The sequence below is a fragment of the Limulus polyphemus genome, unplaced genomic scaffold, assembly GCF_000517525.1.
Source record: "Limulus polyphemus unplaced genomic scaffold, Limulus_polyphemus-2.1.2 Scaffold3520, whole genome shotgun sequence".
NCBI lineage: Eukaryota > Metazoa > Arthropoda > Merostomata > Xiphosura > Limulidae > Limulus > Limulus polyphemus.
Genome location: NW_013669130.1, coordinates 7,654 through 27,611, shown reverse-complemented (window position 1 = coordinate 27,611; position 19,958 = coordinate 7,654). Strand labels below are relative to the sequence as shown.

The 19,958-nt window shown below is 34.4% G+C and overlaps 1 protein-coding gene across 1 annotated transcript in view; it reads right to left on the bottom strand.

Annotated features, from left to right (window-relative positions):
- The window catches only part of LOC106469508 (tyrosine-protein kinase transmembrane receptor ROR2-like), a 103,376-nt gene extending 86,648 nt beyond the window's left edge, over window positions 1-16,728 (bottom strand). The window contains exon 1 of the mRNA XM_013930007.2: window positions 15,504-16,728. Coding sequence (XP_013785461.2) covers window positions 15,504-15,597 — 94 coding nt within the window. The 5' untranslated portion in view covers window positions 15,598-16,728. The remainder of the gene's footprint in view (window positions 1-15,503) is intronic.
- Window positions 16,729-19,958: the final 3,230 nt, after the last annotated feature.

The window sequence follows — 19,958 nt, the reverse complement described above, 5'->3', positions numbered from 1 at the left end:
TATTTTTATTTTAACCAACGTTTCGCTTTTGCGGTTTTATCAGGGATAATACATACAAGTGTTTGATAGATGAAGCCGCAAAGGCGAAACGTTGGTTAAAATAAAAATATATGCTTTATTATTTATCTGGAGTGTAAAGGTTGTTTTTCTAAACTTTTATTAAAATGTGCAAATCCCTCCAGTATGCACTACAAATTTTGGAATACAACAAACACAAACATTGTTCTTATTGCACATTGAAGTACAAAAACAAAGACACTACATGGTGCAAAAAAAAAAAAGACATAAGACCAAACTTCAAAAGCAATCCGAATTTCTTGTTATATTTAATGATTCGATTCACTGCTACGATAGTGATCTGAAAATCTAGTTTTGAAGATTTAAAGTAGCTGAAACAAGATAAAGACAGAGACCAATGAACTGGTTATCTTTAGTCATAACAGCGGGAATGTATAATAACAATAAATTACAATTTAATGAGGTTTAAGTATTATCACTAGATATTCTTAAAAGTAATGAATATTTTGATGGTATCTCATTAAAGATGATGTGTTTTACTAACAATACATTTGGTTAGAAAACAGATGGGACAACATTGCATCTGTATCATTAAATAACAACAACAAAACATTATTCTAACGTGACCTTTAACCTGACAAAACTCTTCTTGTATCATGTACAAAAAAAAGTTAAATTATTGGATGGTTCCGGTTTTTCCTGCCAATGTGAGTAAGTTATAAATCACGCTTTAGCATTCACCAATTATAAATTAGGGATTGTGTTGGAGTGTCAAATGCTACTTTAACAGCATTTCAGTAAATACAAGTACAGAAGCAAATCTCCAGTTTTAAGTTAAAGCGGAAAACGTTCGGTATATATGTTTATATTGCTGTTCTTAGTTTTCTTAACAGTACCTTGGTGGCTCAGTGGTAAGCTTGACAACTTATAAAGATATATTTTATTGGTTTGATCTCTGCAGTAGGGACAGCACAGATAGTCATTTGTGCAGCCATAAGGCAATAAGTACTGTTTCATCGATGACATAATACACATCCACCAAAAATAACCAATATCTTAACTGAAGGCTAACCATTTCATCGCACTGCATCACAACAGAGTAAGTTACAGTTTGTTTTCAAATGTTCGTGTTAAGCTACTCAAGGGTTATCCAAGCGTAGCAGAAACTAATTTAACTCAAAAACTAGAGGGAAAGCAGCTATTCAACAGCATCTACTGCCATTTCTTGGGCTACTCTTATCTGCCCGAATAGTAGGATTTGACCGTTACTCTTATAGTATACCATTTTTGCAGTAATGGGACGGAAACCATGAACCCCAGATTCACAGTCCCGGCACGCTAACCACTGGGTCACGCCCTACTCCTAACAGAATTTAAATGAATAACCCAAAAATATGGAAATGTATTGTTCAACGGTTTTGTGACCAGAAATAAAAAATATTATGAATATTGAGAGTGTTAGAAAAAATGTATTGAAGCTACGTCAAGTATCCGTTAAAATCGAGTCGTTATAATCAATAAAAATACAGCTTTATTTATATAATTCTCTTTACCTTTGTTCTTGGTCATATCGTGTTTCTTGCAAGTAATTCCCTACGGATTACAGCATATTCTTCTTACAGTCTACTTCTCAAATGATAAACAAGATATGTTTCGTCACACATAAATACTTAATTAAGTTTGCCACAATGAATCTCTACAGCGTATCCATTAAATTTCCAGGTGCCTTTCTAAGTACTCCTAAATTTCCAACGCAACTTTGAAAACAACTCAATGAGTTGCGTGTGATGACAATACCACAAGAATTAATTAGACCGATATAAGAGCAACCATTGAAAGGTATCTCTTTCTGCGACACCAATTATCTGACGACTGCTTTCTTAATGGATATCAAGGAATGAGCGAATAGCGTTATGAATCTAAACTGTTGTACGCATTTTGTGGTTCAATTAATTAAAATTGAAACACTTCGTTATAAATTCTTTGATGTAAAAAAATGAAGTTCATAATAGTAATGATATCTATCATAAATATTTAAGCTCTGGAATATACATATATATCATTTTTGTGGTTATGATATATTCATTGTTTTCATGGTACTACTTTCATTAGTTCATGTACTATCCGCTTGGGTTTGTTAAGCCTACTTTTTTTTTCGTTTGTAAAAGATTCACAGTATACATTTACACTGTGGAAATGCTGCTTAACTGAACAAAAAAATTAAATACAACTTTATTTGCCTGAAATCGAGGAGATGCGCGCACGTGTGCGTGTAGTGCAAAAATGTATGTAATCCTAAAATAACTTTGTATGAGATAAAAATGCAGATATTTTTCCACAACAATACTTTTTTTGTACGTAAGTAATATTAAATCAGTTTAAATCTATTAAAGACATGCCTTCGGAAAAACTTTTAGTTAAAAATATTGAATCTGTAGAGAACAAATTATTATTTTCTTTAACTCGTCTAATATTTTTTGAATACTGTTTAGGTAGTTATAAAAATACACCTTTAAACGTTTAGGTATATACATGCGCGTGTTTTAATAAAAGAGTTTATTTCCACCTGAAGAGACCGTAGTTCTCAGGATAAAGCTCAATCAACTTTATCCACTTGCTTCCTAGGGGTCGGTTAGCACGGCCGAACACCCTGGTAGCACGCGCCATCTGGCTATGTCGAATGTCTCATTCAGCACAGTAAAGAAAAGCCTCGAGTCTTTTGTCCACGGGCATCACCTCCTGGACTAGGAGCAATTAAATACGTCCATCCTTTCCTACCTACCCCCCTCCTTTAGCCTTGTTAGTAGAAAAAATAGAAAACAATCTATTCAGTATTCTCCCCTCTTTTCCCCTCACAATTCATGCTGTGACAACCTAAACTAAGGCTACTATTCCCCCAGTGCACCTGGGTTTTTCTTATTTGCTAGTCTGACCTCTTAAAGCTAACTGATAACATACACAGCATGGGAGAGCCTACATAGTTCAACAATACAACAACGGCCACCGCTGAAAATGGCCCGTCCTTTCTCTGCCCACAGGCCCTCCCTTCCCTCTGTAGACCACGAAACGAAGTCTATTGCAAGCAATAGTCATCCATAACACTTGTCCATTTCATAAAAACCTTACTGATAAGGCAGCATTCCACACAGAACAAGTTCTAAAGAATCAATAAGACCAACACAACAGGATGCCAGCTGTCCAATACAGTTTTGTGCGACCTGATGGAGTGCTATGTAGAATTCGGGAAGTTCGTCCATTTTTCTTAATTCTAATAACCATAGATGTCTTATGTATGACAGATATTAACATATGAAAAGTTTGCGATACACGCGAGACGGTTAATACTTCTTTGCTTTTCTGAACAAAGCACAAACAGATAAATAATGACATGTACATTGTACAACGGCAAGTTGTCTAAGTGTTTTAGTTACTATGATTTTCTTACCCTCCTAAGTGAGTTAATATTAACAAACTTTGGTTTATTATCATTTATTATAGACATGGAAAAATAACTAACTAGATTCATGTAGTGGAGTAGTGTGAAAAGAGTAACACACATACGCTACAAACTCTGGTCGTGATTTCCGCACGCATACAAAAAGTTCTGTGTCCCGGGCTTGGTCAACAAGGGTCAAGTGGCTAACTTGGATTACCCTAATGTACAGTAGATAATGTTGGCCTGGCACTTGAAATTGTCACATTATTCAACACAGACTGATGCAGAACAGTCCAGATAAGAAACCAGAAGAAGTTCACACTGGATAAACTTTGCTCTACAAATATCTAGTTAGAGACAGTAAAAAAAAAGCAGGTTTCAACATTAAATTACCCGTCAAATGAAATAAGTAGCGCTGATTAATTCTTAAAAACACTATATATAATATTTTATCTCATTGAAATAAACTTATTTCTATTTGGTAACATCCAAAAATAAAACCTATCTTCCAATTGAAAACTTATATCAGTTAACTCTGACACTGTATCATAGAGTCTGTAGACTCTATATGTAGGGATGGCCAAGGTATTCAATAGGCAGAATACAAATTTGCACGCTACAAAACCAACAATGGCGAATAGTTTTACTTTAAATAGATGATTACCACTAACTTTCATTTGTTTCTCTGTCCAACAAGTCCAAAAACAAGGCAAGAAACCATCGCTAAGATACTAAACTAGAAAGTGACCAACCCACAAAATTGTTAATCTTTTTTCTTCTTCTTGTTTCAATCGAGATAACTCTACAACTACTTTATCACTAACGTCAGTTTAAACCTAAATCCACTCTAGTGTTCCTGGGCAGTGCATGATGTAATTGTTTAGTCGTAATAACTAGTAGTAATTGAGAGAAATCACCATTCTAGTGTAAATGATGTTATCTTTACTTTTGAAGTTAGTTTTTTTACAGAAACTTGGTGTTCCTTTAAAAAGCTTAAGCACAAAGAGAAACAAGAATTACCAACTAATAATAGATGAATATTAGGTGACTGTAACATGTAGAATACTCAAATCTTTGTACACTATACAATCGTTGTCTTTAGGGAGCTAATCACTATATCATTTATGAAGTGAAGAAGAACAAAAAAAATTTATACACATAATATTAAATTTTATTACACACATTGATAAAATACAACAATTCTCAGTCAGGGAGAAAAAACGTCACAAAACAAGTAAGAAAAAACATTTTGTAAATATAAAATGATGTAGTGATGACAGAGCCAAAAATAATGCAAACAACAATAAAGGTATGCATTTTACAGTGTAACATTAAATTTTAATACTGAAAGTCATCTAGAGATGATTTATGTATAGCTGCATCATCCCAATATTTTTATTTGCATTCTTTTTGGCACTGCCATCCCTGCATCATTTTACATTTACAAAATGTTTTTCTGTTACTTGTATTTATAATTTAGAGATAAAATGGGGATAAAAGACAGGTATGCAGAGAAATCAATAAATTCGTGTGTCTGTATGTTTTAACGCAGAGCTATACTGTAGGCAATATACGTTGTGTCCGATGTGGGAAACAAACCCGAATTTTAGTGTTATATGTCCTAAAACTTAGCACTTACTCACCGGGAAATGGAAATTAATAGAAATAGATAATCAAATTATAAAAAGTTGAGTGGAAACAAAGAAGAACGTAATACTATGCCAACCACACTATATCTGCTATATCCAGTGCTGACGAGTCCTTTCGCCCAATACCAAAGTTTTTCAGGTAAAGACAGACAGAATTTTACCCTATGTACAAGTTTAAAACAAAAGTGAGAGAGATGGATAAGTACATGGAGAAAAGACAATCTTTACATCATATACAATTTAAGAGCAGGTTAAAAGACATGAACTTAGAGCGATTACATAAACAAGTACAGTGCCACAGGACACCGTGTTCTGGTTTGTTTTTAAGGATATCCGCTTCTTGACTGATTTCCTGTAGCTCTTTTTAACGTATTTGATTCCTTCACTAATAGAGATCTCTTCCAGTTATTCAGTTGAGAGACCTAAGAAAGCTGAAAGTATTAATCGCTGTAGACCGTTAACTGGAGTTAACGTTATGTTATGTACGAAATATCTAGTGGAGGGAATTTAAATATAAATAAACATACATATTATACATGAAAGTCATCATACAGCATATCATAAAGAGCTGCCATGATTAATTCCAGATCAGATGGGCCTATAACATACTGATGTCATGTTCATTCGCTGTGCTACAGTTAGTTCAGAAAAGTTAGGGCTGATTATTAATTTTCTTACTTTAAGCTAGATCACGAAAGTATATAACCTCATTAGCAAAATGAACTCTATTATATATATTAGGAATTCACCAATTTCAAGGCTGGTTTAAAGAGCTGTATGATTAAATATAAAGTTATCAGTTTGTCACTAGAAGTCAATGGAACGAAATGAACATTAAACTTTGGGGTTTGAAATGAAACTTCTCCACGCAGAGGGACTAAATTACAAGAATACTTGAGATATTGACACAATATACGACTTCTCAGTTACTATTATATAGATATATTCACTCCTTTTTAAATGTCAATTATGCTCGTTTAACTAAGATTTTTTTTTATAATGTTTTGAATTTCGCGCAAAGCTACACGAGGGCTATCTGCGCTAGTCATCCTTAATTTAGCAGTTTAAGACTAGAGGGAAGGCACCACCCACCGCCGGGCTACTCTTTTACCAACGAATAGTGGGATTGACTGTCAAATAATAACGCCCTCACGGCTGAAAAGGCGAGCATGTTTGGGGTGACGGGGATTCGAACCCGAGACCCTTAGATTGCGAGTCGAGCGCCCTAACCATGCCGGGCCTTTTGTAATGTAATTCTTCAACTTGTGTGTTAGTAATAAGCCAAGGACAAAGGTGTAGAAACATTTATTTTGAAATACAAAGAGCTGATAAAAACTCTTATGTAATGATTTCATATTTTAACAATTAGGATTATTCTGTGATAAGAAAAACATTTTTTTTTTTACTTTATTTTATAAAGGTGCCAAATTCTAAAACAAAAAAACTATTTCAAAGTAATGTAGATAATTTATACAGTACTCATATTTGTAAGGATGGCAAACAGTTAGAATGAATTTAAAAAAAAAGAAGGAAGGTACACAAAAGTTGAATTAAAAAGGTCTCCTCTCCTACATATAAAATAAAGAAGTCGTTCATAAAGACTAGTTCTTACTTTTCAAAACACAAGTCTCTACAGTTCATATATCCAAGAAAAACGTTTGAACTGAACACACACAAACACACTCTTGTATTCCACCACGATTTATGATTCCTAATTAATAAACACCAATGACCTTACTCATCCTTCTCTTCAGTTACTGTGATTTCGTTGATCTTTTTTTTAAATTAAAAACATGTTCACTTATCAATGATGTATATTCTTCATGAGTACTATAAATGAAAATTATTGAATATGATTTTAACTGACATTCGGTATTTTCAACCATAACGACGCTTTATATTTTAATCGAAAAAGCAAAGCAAAGAAGTACTGAATAAACACTGGTTTAACAAACATACACGTTACAAGTATGAATATTTGGTCACTAGACCGGATTATTTTTTAACAGTTTGGCCATAAACTGTCGAATACCGTCAAACAAATAAAAAATAAACATTATATATCATCAATAGTTTAAATAGTTCTTTGTTAATATTTTGTTGTGTACATAATCTAATGAATTCTAGGCCACTAAGATACTCTGACGAAAGGATCCTTATCGAGAGAATGAATGTTGAGAAATGAATACTTGGTAGAATTTGTAAATTGTATATGCGTGGAGGGACCAAATCCTTCTTAAAAGTGGATTTTTTTCTTCTTCTTTGTGTCAGATCTTTTATAGTTATTTACTGAACAACTGAAGGAACTGTGGAATCGAATTATAGTATCTGAAACTTTCCTGTCAATCCATATGAAATGGAGATAATACAGCTACTGCAGTATATTTGTGTTTAGCTACACAATACCCCGAAATTATTAGAACGACTTCAGTAACCTCTGTATGCAAGTTGAGAGGCCCCCCATCATAGAGCATAAAACGTTGGAGTCTGCCACTCTGGCCCACCTTTAAAAACATCAGCGTGCGAAGCAAGGTGTCTTCTGGGCAAATCGTATGTTGTAAAGAAGGAGCAGTTTCCACGAGTGAAATTTCACATCATTTTTCGAAAATGTGTTGTATGCAGGGGACCTTTTCAATAAATGAGGAAAGCGTGAGGAATACTGACTTACTCTACACTTGAATGTTACACATAAACAACTCTAACAAAAACAAAATCCCTATTTATGCATCAATTGTTTATTACTCAGCGAAATAAGATCGGCCGTCGAGATTCTCTGATAAATTCAGAAAGCATAGACGTTTTTGTTTCACTTGACCTCTTTAACTACTTCACACTGACCGAGGTTAGTAAGTTTTATGTTAGCGACTTTGACTAGTGTCAAGAAGTAAAAGTGATTGACTAAATACTACTAGTAGATGTTTAGTCAAAAATTAAAGCATCGTTTTCTCCCCTCAACCGTTATCAAAATTATATATATATTTAATAATTTTAAAATTTAAAGTTGCGTGAATTTATATATTAATGAAAATATTTTTCCAATTAATGAAATCACCTAAAGGAGTCTGATAATTTTACTTATTAAGATTCATATATGGAACCAAATCTCATTCGAAGTCATGGCAATCACTCAACTTCCATGAAAGAATGATTTTGTATTAATGGAGACCTGTTGAAAAATGTATGCTATCTTGTTATATTACCAAACACATTATACAGATCTTTTTAGGCATTTGTCTTCCATTGCATGCATGGAGTGGTCGTGTTAATATGCCACCTACGGAAGAATATAGTAAATTAGAAATACCTTTGTGCGTTAGGTTTCTTCAGCCTTATTTGTTCTTGCTGCCCGTGTTGGTGGAGATAAAACACTACTACCATCTCTACTATACTATAGCGTGACATCTTCTATTTCAAGAGACACGGTCTTTAATGACAGAAGTAATCATCGCTGTAAATCTTGCAACTCTAGTGAAATAGTTTTTGTTTGTTTAGTTTGTTTTAAAATATAATTTGTTTTGGGGCTTATAAAATACGTTTAACTTTTTTTTTTTAAAACAGACCAGTCGATCACCAAATCAAAGGAAATTCTATAAACCTTCATAATGCTTCGGTAAGTGAGGCTTAGCCTTGGATAAACCCAATGTATTTAGAATAAAACGTTGTTTCTCTCAAACTATGCTGGATAGCACCGTATTTCAGCTGTACCAGAATCAATGCTGTTCTCAAACAATAAGATAAATTAATGCTGTTCTCAAACGACATCAATGTCTTCGTTAGACTGGACATTCAATAGAAAGTGAAGTAAAATGTTATCAGTATTATCAGATTTCTGCTAATATTTTAAACCGCGTAGAGAATCTGTGCGGTGCTGTTACGCAGTAAACGTTTTTGCACAGGATTTATAGAGCTTCGATGTTTAAGAGGTAAGATCTGACTGGTTGTGGCGTAAGTCTGAATGTTAAGAGGTAAGATCCGACTGGTTGTGGCGTAAATCATCGTGTTAATATGAATAAAATTCCGGTTTGAGACAAGTCAATAGACTTCAAAAACATACAGTAATGCTAACCTCAATACCGATTCTTCCAATGGCTCTACAGAATATTTTGAAGACAAATACATTACATACGTTTTTCTATTACCTACTTTATTTTAATGGTGAGAGAAGACAGAATTTAAGAATTAATGTATTCCTATGCGTTTTGTATGAAAATAACGGTAAAATATTAAATCATTTCTTGCGTTTGTTCCACGATGTAAGGCAACGTTAAAATAATAATGATTTTTATGTGGGTTTTGTTTCGAGTAAAGGAACACTGAAGTATTAATGTCTTCCTATGGGATTTGCTGAATGAAAATAGCACTAAAATATACATGTATTATAGTTGTTGCTAAATGTAACGTAACTATGAAATGTATTTTCCTATTTGTAGTAGTTAGTGAATTTTAAATGACTATTATTCATATTTTTATACCGATATACAACAGTCAGTATACGTACAAGAACTTTCATCTGAAAATGTTACCTGAATTATGTATAGATATCATAAACCTATCCCAGCAGTGTACGCAAGCCCAACCACAATCAGCCTTCCTTATTCTAAAATGTATCTGCGGGGCTTATCAAATATGCACAGTATAATAACAGACTGACAGTATTGTGTTGGCTTATGTTTGGTGCAGCTCCCTTGAACAGTAAAAAAAAATAGAAGAAGAGTCAATAAAAGCGAGCTCGTACAACAAACACAGTTCGGAATGAATAATAGACACATCCAGCTGTATCACAGGGGTGTTCTATGTTCTTTAGAAGCAGTTAGTTCGCTGCCGACTTAGACATGCTATGCTAACACTAACGAGGCGGAAACAGAATTAGGCAGAATAAGTTAGGTTACTGGATAAATCTGGGATAAAATTAATTTCAAAGATGAACAGAATAGATATATATGTAGCAAATGTATGTGTTTTTTCTTGTACTGTAATGATTGTTTCCAAGTTTTCTATTAAATTACAGAATACTATTTATGTAAATATACGAATCTGTTTATGGAAATTTTTCATTAATTTATATTTTTAATAAGTCAAGCATGGCCTAGTAGTTAACGTGTTGGGCTGCAAATGGAAAAGTCCATGGTTCAAAATGTAATCCCGCTGAAATGTTCTGCACTTTTGGCTATGAGCGCATTAATTCCGTTATCGTTCAAAAACCGACACTGTAACTCAAAATTAGGTAGGCTATAACTGAGCCCCAAGGATCGCATATGACGCAATTCAGGTTAAAAATTCAAATTACATTTACGAACAAGTTAGTTGCTCCATTAAAGAGCCTTTAACTTCACTTTGAAATTGTGAATTATAAAATAATCTTCAACTTTGACCTAATTTCACTTCTGAGTGGGCAATAAACAGAAATAAAACTTTACAAATTGTTAATAGGAACTGCTAAGTGAAATGTTGTTGTTTTTATTGTGCAAAAATACACAACAGGCTACCTGCACTCTGTCCACCACAGGGAATTTAATCCCGGATTTTAGCGTTACAAGTCCGTAACTTACCGCTAATTCACCGAGGTCTTTCTGATAGAAAGTAATGAATATTAACTACACTATATCTACTGTATCCTTTCGACAATAACAGGGCTCTTTAGGCTAATCAAGATACGAAAGACAAAGTAATAGTTGATAGGCTATTTATATCTAATTAAAAAAACAGCTTAGGTGTGAAAAAAGGTGAGGACAAAAAAGGATTAAGCGTGTGACTTAAAGGAATGAAATCAAAATTGGAGGCCAAATTGGCAGCTACATTTATAGCATTGATAACGATTTGATAGCAGGTATTCATTCATTAGTTAGACAGGCCGCGTTTTATGCTCAACGTTGGGCATGATGGTAGGTAAAACAAACCACGTCGCCTAGCTAACTAATGATGTAAAATCGTTATCAATGTTATAAATGTAGCTACCAGTTTGACCTCCAGTTTTGATTTCATTCCTTTAAGTCACACGCTGAATAAATCTTTTTTGGCCGCAGCGTTTTTCACATCTAAGGTATTTTTGATTAGATATTATTAATTTTTATTAATACACACCAACAAACCACAGCAAGTAAGTGATACCCCATAGTAACCAACATTAGCTTTGGGATCGCAACCCTATTATTCGGAACAGATCTATACTTTACAGAACCAACCAGATTCTTTAAAATATATGATGGTAGTTTTCCTCTTTAAAACAATGTTAATAACTTCTTTTATACTAACGCCATGGAAACTGGATAAACAGTTTCTTGTCTTCACCCGCATGCACTTGGTACAGCCGTATCAAGCATCATTATTTACCCTAATTGGTTATGGTAATATCACGTGACGCTAAACGCTTTTAATTAGGAAAATTTCATAAAATTTAGCAAATTTGTGCTTAAATGTTGGCAATGAATAATCAATAATAATCATCCACCCTTATGATTATTTTGAAAACTTGAGCTAGAAACTGCTAATCTAGTTTGCTTAGCCTAACATATAATTATGTATCTGTTCATGCTTTCACCCTATAGTTTTGCTGCTCTAAATCAGCAGTCTTTAATCCGACAAAAACTAAAAACGGTTCACTTTTACTCTTAGGTGTAGCTGTAGTAAACATTTCAGGCCGAAAACTCGCGTGAATTTTTGCGTAGGTGTACACAAAACCTTTGGTCAAAATTGAGCTGTTTTTGTTGAATAACTTTGCACACGTGGCTTGTATTTAGATCAAATTTGACACCTAATTGTAGGTTGTAAAGACCTGTCAGTGTACCAAATTTGAAAAACAAAAAATCCATGAAAGATAAGCATATTTTTTTTTTTTTTGTTCAAATAAATTTTCTGTACTTTCGGTGCGAAAAAAATAAATAGGCAGAAATTGAATCAAAAACAAAAGATTTTAAATCTCGCGTATTTCCTAATGGATTGCATTGAAATTTGGTAAGTGAAGTAAGGGTCCAGTAGAGCACATCCACGGAAAATGTGCATTAGTTTTGGGTTACCACAGTCCGAGCTACAGAAAGTGGAAAAAAAATTGCTAAACTATCACTCCTGTTAATAACACACAGTGTGTCCTGCAGGTTGTTTTGGCTGCACGGCACACTACCACGTGTCTTGATCAATAAAAGTCGCTTGACAACAACTGTTACGGTGTGAACAGAATTAAGTTGATGAAGCGTAATTTTTCATCAGTTTTTATGTATGTCATAAGACATCAGAATTAGGGTAAGGAGTTTTAACACTACATTATTTGTTTATTCTAACACCATATATTATTAATTATTATTTCCTTGAATTAATCTGCTCATTCTTCAGAAGAACCGGCAAAACAGCAAACTAGTTTTCTTGATCTTGGAGCGGGTCAAACGACCACACCGTGAATGGAAGACGTGCACATTCAACATCCTGAGTGGTGACATAAGGAAGTCAGATCCGAACGCTGACTCTCTATGCCGCTACTTAGTAGGCCCTAAAGGTATATGCTAGGTTTGGTGACAATCGGTCTCGCGGTTCGTCCAGTTAAGCTGACACACGCACACACACATACATTTGTGTCAAGTCATGGTCAATAATAACTTTTGGGTGGAATTAAAGTTGTGTGTGTTGTAATATATTAAATACATTCCATTTTTATGTGAATCTTGTTTAAAACTGGTAATGACATACTTAGTATTATTACTTTCTCTATGACAAATATCAGGTAATAGTCTTTTTAAGTTAACTGGTAATGTATAAACATATTTTTAAAAATTGCACTGAAAACGACGTTTATCATGCAAGTTAAGGAGTGCTATCTCTTCTTCGATACTCTCTCTCTCTCTCTCTCCACTATTAATTAATTATTGCAAAATGACATTTTTCTTGGGAAAATACGTGTCCTAGTTTTTGGTAGTACTTGATTTCACCATCAGTCAGGAACTGTCAAGTAGAAGGTCGTATAAAACGATACTCGTCACATTAATCGTCAGCTCAACGAATTTTAAAGATACTTCTGTGATATAAGGTTGTCAGCTGTGTTGTATATATAGCTGATCCTATGAGAGAATCCATAAGGTAAGTACAGCAGACCAATTTTAAAATTAATAATCAACATAGAAAAAGTGAATTCAGTGCTAAATATCTAACCCCCATAGCTAGTGAAAAGCACTCGCTGAACAAAATTACGGAAACTTATAAGTGATATAACTTTTACAAGCCAAAGATTCTATGTGAATAACTCGGAAACCAGAACAATAAGGTGCAGATACAAAGAAGTATAGCATGCTTACTATAAAGTAACTATGGTTATATAAGCTTCTAGATCATATAACGAGAATAAGAGACGATTAATGGCGACTAGAAACGAGTTACAGCACAAGTAGTAACCATGGTTACAAAAATTTCTCAGGGATATAACTCGCAGAAACAAAACCAGTGAAGTGGGAATCCAAACAAGTTTTAGCACGTGCGCTAAACAATAATCACGAGCTTTTCTCTACTAAGTTAACACAAACACATTTTTATAGTGTAAATAACAATACCATTTCGGCCATTGTTAAAGATTAATTATCTGTACGAAACTTCTACGTAAATAGGTTTTTTTTGGCTGAAACATCTCCGAATTTAACACTTACACTAAGAAGTATGAAAATCTTTCAAATTATATCATACTGAAAACAAAGCTTTCAGAATATAACTTAATTTTATTCGCCTGTTCTTATAAGTACCCATTTGCTCCAGTTTATTAACTCCTACAAAGTGAATGACGTGTTGAAAGGAAAACGGCTTGTTGATATAATTTTTCCCATACTAGCGAAGGGAAACTGACAATTCAATTTGACATTAAACTCACGCTCTCAGTGTTAGATATCAATTTCTCCTGTGTGAAATCTATTTTAATTGCCTCTTCTGTATTAATATGGAGTAGCATACATTAATAATCTCTCAGAAGAAGGCTGTGTTTAATTATTCATGATTCATGTTAAATGCCTAAATTAGATGACGTAGATGGATGACTTAAATGAGACCTCGTGATTGTTCTACAGTTAATTTTGGTGGTAAGATGGTGGTGCATTATGCGTTTAATCTCATCATGTGGAAAAGACTGTCAACAAACACATGCACAAAAAAAAAATCAATTTAATTATCAGGTATATAAAATAGCTGATTCACTCAGACGCTTCAACAACAAACAGTGTCTGAGTGAACCTGCTATATTGTATACCTGAAGTCTGAAAGGATTGTTTGAGTGAACCTACTATAATTGTATATCTAAGCCTGAAAGGACTGTTTGTTGTTGAAGCGTCTGAGTGAACCTGCTATATTGTATATCTAAGCCTGAAAGGCTTCAACAACAAACCGTCCTTTCAGGCTTAGATATACAATTATAGGGGGTTCTCTCAAACGCTTCAACTCAAACAATGCTTTCAAACTTCGGGAATATTGTGTCAAACCTACTACGTAAACTGAGCACTGTGGTAATCTTATGTTATTAGAATTGAAAATTTAAAACGCTTTATCAGACAACTAGAAGCACTCAAGTTTAGGGATAAGATTCGGGATCATTTGAATTTAACTGTAATTCATGGATGTAACAATGATCAACCTATTTCGCAATATTAGTTTTACAGCTGTATGTTAAAGCAGCAAACTGCTTCTTACAATAATATGATACCCGTGGCTGGTAGAGCACAAATAGCTCATTGTGCAGCTTTGAGTTTAACAACAACCAAACCAACCAAATAATATATTGAACGTGTATATCCAGCAAAACTGTGCAAAAATCTATTACACCTAGTGTCTCTAACGTTTACTTCGAACATATATTTTACCAATGCCCACGTGTATGCCCTGTATAAACATAAGCAGACAAGGAGTTCTGTTTCGTTAAGATAACAGAAGATGCTTCAAAATTGGTCATGTTGAATTGAATCAAGGATCTACGTGCATATGGAGTACTGCTGAAACTATTACAAGTGTTACTATCTTTCCATAGCAATAAAACAAACACATGGACATTTTCACTCTGCCAACACACCCACCAAGTGGCTCAGTGGTAAGTCTGTAGGTTTACAACGCTAAAAATCAGGTTTTGATACGCGTGGTGGGCACAGCACCGATAGCCTACTGTGTAGCATTGTGTTTACTTTAACAACAAACAATCTGGCAACAATCAGTCAGTCTGACTTAAATAAGGAGAAAGATGTTATCAATCTGGATAAATAATCATGGTTAAAGTAATTTGTTAATTGATAATTCCAGTTCGATCACGTCCCAAACGACCCGTTTAATAAGTAGTTGTTCCATATAAACAGCTTCGCGAAACGAATGTCTTTACCATCGGCTACTAAAGAACCTGGTTCTAGACAGCGGCTCTTATAATAATTAAGAAAGGATAGGGTTACACTTACCAGGAAAGTCTGGAGAAGGAACGTTGACACTGGACACGGCGCCGCCTCCCAGCGACACGATCAGCATCAGTATAACCACCAGTTGATACAACATCGTTGAAACAAAATTCACTAGCAGATTACAAAAAATTATTGTCTTCTAACACAACTACAAATGTGCTTCGTTTAATAGCACAAAGTTTCGTATTCAACTTATTTTCAAATTTGTATTTCGATATGTTAGAATCATGTAACATGCGTCAAGTTTGTACAGACTGCCAGAGAAAGTACCGGCATGGAAACTAGTCGTTCCCCTGGCCGTGCACTTACTGCCCTGCCTACTGGCTAGCTGCACTCGAGACACAGGTTGCAGAAGTCTTTCTCACGACCGGCTGGCACTCAGACGTCAAAGCGTTGTGCCTTTCCTTTCGGAAACAGATGAGATTTGTACGAGATGGATTGTTGCGTGTAGCACAAGTTACCCAATCTGTATAGGCTTTCCGTGCGAGGGCGCTGCTGTTTTACAACGTCGTAGAGTATCACACGCAGGTGGACAAGCATTCATCACTTTTTAGTTTCCTATGATGTTTAACATAGTGAATTTAAAAATGAGCAAGTACAGATATAATTGGGGATTTACTTTTAGTTTTTAGAATAACAGAGAAAGTTAATCCCTGCAGCAGACTAACCCTAGTTGCCAGAGGGTCACTAACCTATTTCATGCGACGGTACTACACTGTCATACCTACTCCACGACAAGACCGTAGAGCCATGGTGTTACGGCGTGTCTCGTTACTTCAGCTTGTGACCTCAAATGCCCGTGCTTCACGCGCTCATTCTCACATCACAGGAAGGATTTTCGTGCGGGAGCATCCACTCACGGTGGGGAGAAAGGCTTGGTTGACAGAAACAGCAATCAATCATGGTTTAGAAGTCGTTCGCTTAGGGAAGCCGACCCAAAACAAGAAGATCCATAGAAAACCAAACTGATGAAATAAGAGCCACCAGTGATTGACATCCACAAAATGGACGGAGCCAAACAGGTCAGTAGGAGTGGCCCGAACCCGCCAGAAACGTCTGCAATGGATTTATTTATACTGCTTTGACCCATACAGTTTCAAGTGTAGTAATCTCGTGTACGAGGGTGGGTCCAAAGTTCGTAAAGAAAATTTTGTACTTCACTATGTTTTATCGTTTCCATGTACTAATTATTCTAAATGTTTTCTATATTTTTATGTCTTTATTAAACAACATTCCCCTAATATCTTGTCACTAAGCTTACAAAAAAGGTGGTAATACAAACACACATACACATGTATATATAACTTCTAAAAACATTATTAGTTTATAAATATTATTATCGATGGATATTGGTTTTTTGATTTCTTTCTAAGATGTAAAAACGACTGACCAAAATATAAACTTAACCAAAACTTCGTTTTTTTTCAACACTTGTTTTGTTTTGTTTTTGTGTATTTTATATCTGTTTGTTTGTTTTATTGCAACGCCTATTTTCAATATTTTGATGCTCCCTAATAACATAGATTGAAATTAACCACTTCGCAGTTCGTACGCCTTTGAACTATTAGGAATGAAATGGTTACCGTTCCTAAGTAACCGAGAAAAATTGAAACCAAAAATTGGATGGCAAATATATTTATGTATCAAGTGTACTTAGGAAAACTAATGTAATCAATAGGAAATTACGTGTATATATATATTGTATATAAATTTGTACCTATATATGTGTGTATGTAATATATGGATGCATGTGTAGTTAAATATATATATATATATATATATACTCGAGCCTTCAAGAAGAACGGCAAATTATTTTTAGTAGAATAATTATGAATATCAATTATTCAAACTATCATGACGATGTACTGTGTAACTGAATACGTAATGTGTGACCGAATGTTATCATTTTGTAACAACACCCTTAAGGTACACAAAATTCACTGCACGAGAAACGTTTACTTTTAAAATGTGATTTACACGTAGCTGTATAAAAAACACACACGAATAAAGATATTGTTTAACAAGAACATGTATTGCTCAAAAACAGATATGATTAACAAGTATTTTTTGCATCGTTACTTCTAATTGGTAGTTTTAATTATTTAATCAAGTTGACTATTTTTAATTCCAAATTCATGAAATTTTACCATGTATGAAATACTTGCGTAAGATAATAACAGCACTTAGTGAGATACGTAATCAGCCAACCGTAAGAAACGTTACATTCTCATCTAGGCTGTACTTAGGGTTTTTTTAAAACCTTTAATTTATTTTTTGTAGTTTTTAATTGGTAGTTATCTCTGTCCGGTTCTTGTACATGTGATTGAACTTCTTATTTGTAGTTCTACTTAACTTTAATACTGGATTATTGTATCTTATTCAGTACGAAATTTAATGTTATGCCACTAACAACGTAACCATGTTGAATCTCAACGGTTAATATCCTGCTTCCAGGAAATCGCTGATTAATTGTTTTGTAGAAATAATTTGTTGTGATCGATTTTTTTATATCGTTACTTTATTATGTTATCCGTATGCAGAGTATAACGATTCATACGTATTTTGTAATAAATTCTTTAATTCTAAACCATTTTGAACTTTTAGCAGCCCTTTGGCTGAGCAAGCTGTTCTGATATTCCTTTTATAATCTCACAAAAAGTTAAATTATGATGAAATTTTTTATTTATCTAAAAAGGCCTGAAAAAAATGGGAGGGGGATTTTGCTTTACTTCAATTAACAGGTGATATCTCATAAACATAAAAAAATGAGGCGGCTTTTCATTACTCACATTGTATTATTTTATTCGTGTGCTGTAAACGTTTTACTCTTAACTGTGATCAAGAGTAAATATTTGTTTACAGCTAAAAAGAAGTGGGTAAGTAGACGCAGATTGAATTCATTCAAGTTGCTTCATCTAGCCATCGCTAGAAAAATTTCCGAGAGATAAAGTAAGAATCCGCTAGTTGTGGTCGCTAGGTGAGTGCGTAGCAAGCGCTCAGTTCGGCGTTCACTACTGCAGTTGGAGTATTCAATACTTTTTAAGAGTTGGTTCCCTTAGCGATGAATAATGGCGAAATACTATTGCCGTAGGAAACAATGTTTTGAGTGTTCAAGCCATTTCCATTTCTAGGGGAGTCTGGGGGCATGTCCCCCAGAAATATTTTGAAATTTTAATGCTATGAGATTGAATCTTGAGCAATTTTAACTACAAATAGTGCATACACACAACGTAATGTATTGAATTAAAAGAAAAAGTTTTAATATATATATAAGATGTAACTACTCATGCCTTGAAAAAGTGGTCAGACCATGGCCTTACCGCTTCCTACGACCCTGCGAAATACAAGTTATTTTTGAAAGCTATTTTAATGAATATTTTACATTTTTTGACGCTCAAACTACATGTACATTGTACTTTCCTTTTCGCGTTCACACAACTAAGAAAAAAGATTAATTGTATCAATTTAGTTTCATTGCTGAACAAAGACTGGTGGTAGTGAAATTTTAAAATTTTCTGGAAAATTTCACGTGGTTTTAGAATCAAAATTGGCAAAACTGGTGAATGGAAATTTGTAAACCTGTTCTAGAGGTGCATTTACCACTTTCTAAAGTAAAATCTGGAGAGAAACATCCCGAGTTTGACAAGTACACAATTGTTGATGCCGTATACTTTATTCAAGAAAATAGCAAAGAGACATTTGACCAGTACCAAGAAATGCATGTCAGGAAGCTTTCGCAAACAATACATATTAACTGCAACATCATACAATTTCTTGGAGATAAGCATAATCACGATGATACCAGTAAGGAAGCTGAGAGACAATGAAGAAAAGCAAGGAAAATATAAAAAAGGGTCAGAGGAGTAATCAAGACACGTCAGTTTTAAAGGTTTGTAGCGTAAAAAAAGTAACAATATGAACGTCCACTAATTCCTTTCCCCAGTAACCACAGAATACTACCCACCAACTCCCTGTATCCGTCTGATGGCTTCACAAATAAGACATAGAGTGCATGTTCATCAGGTTCAACTCTCATTCCTGATCTCATCTGAGACCTATGAGGGGTGTGATACACGAATTGTGATGCGTATAGTGTTTAGAAACTAAAAGTCCAACGTGTCGTGGTGCACGACACTGTAATAGTTGTTATGCTCACCTCTTATATATACATCTACACTGATGAATAGCTTTGAGATGTGAGCTAGAAAGTCAATGGGTGCCTGTTCATGGGTTGACAAAACCGTACTCGTAAGCTTTTCCTGTACGCCTTCTATGGTAAAGATGACACAAAGTTCACATATGGGATTGGCAATGCAGGAGATTGTGAACTGCTAAACATATAGCACCATATTCGATGACGAGGAACCCACTTTGAGACTAATAATGGCTGGAGACGGCTTAAATGGGTAATGAAGAAAAACTTTAATATAAGTTTAATATGACAGCAAATGTACA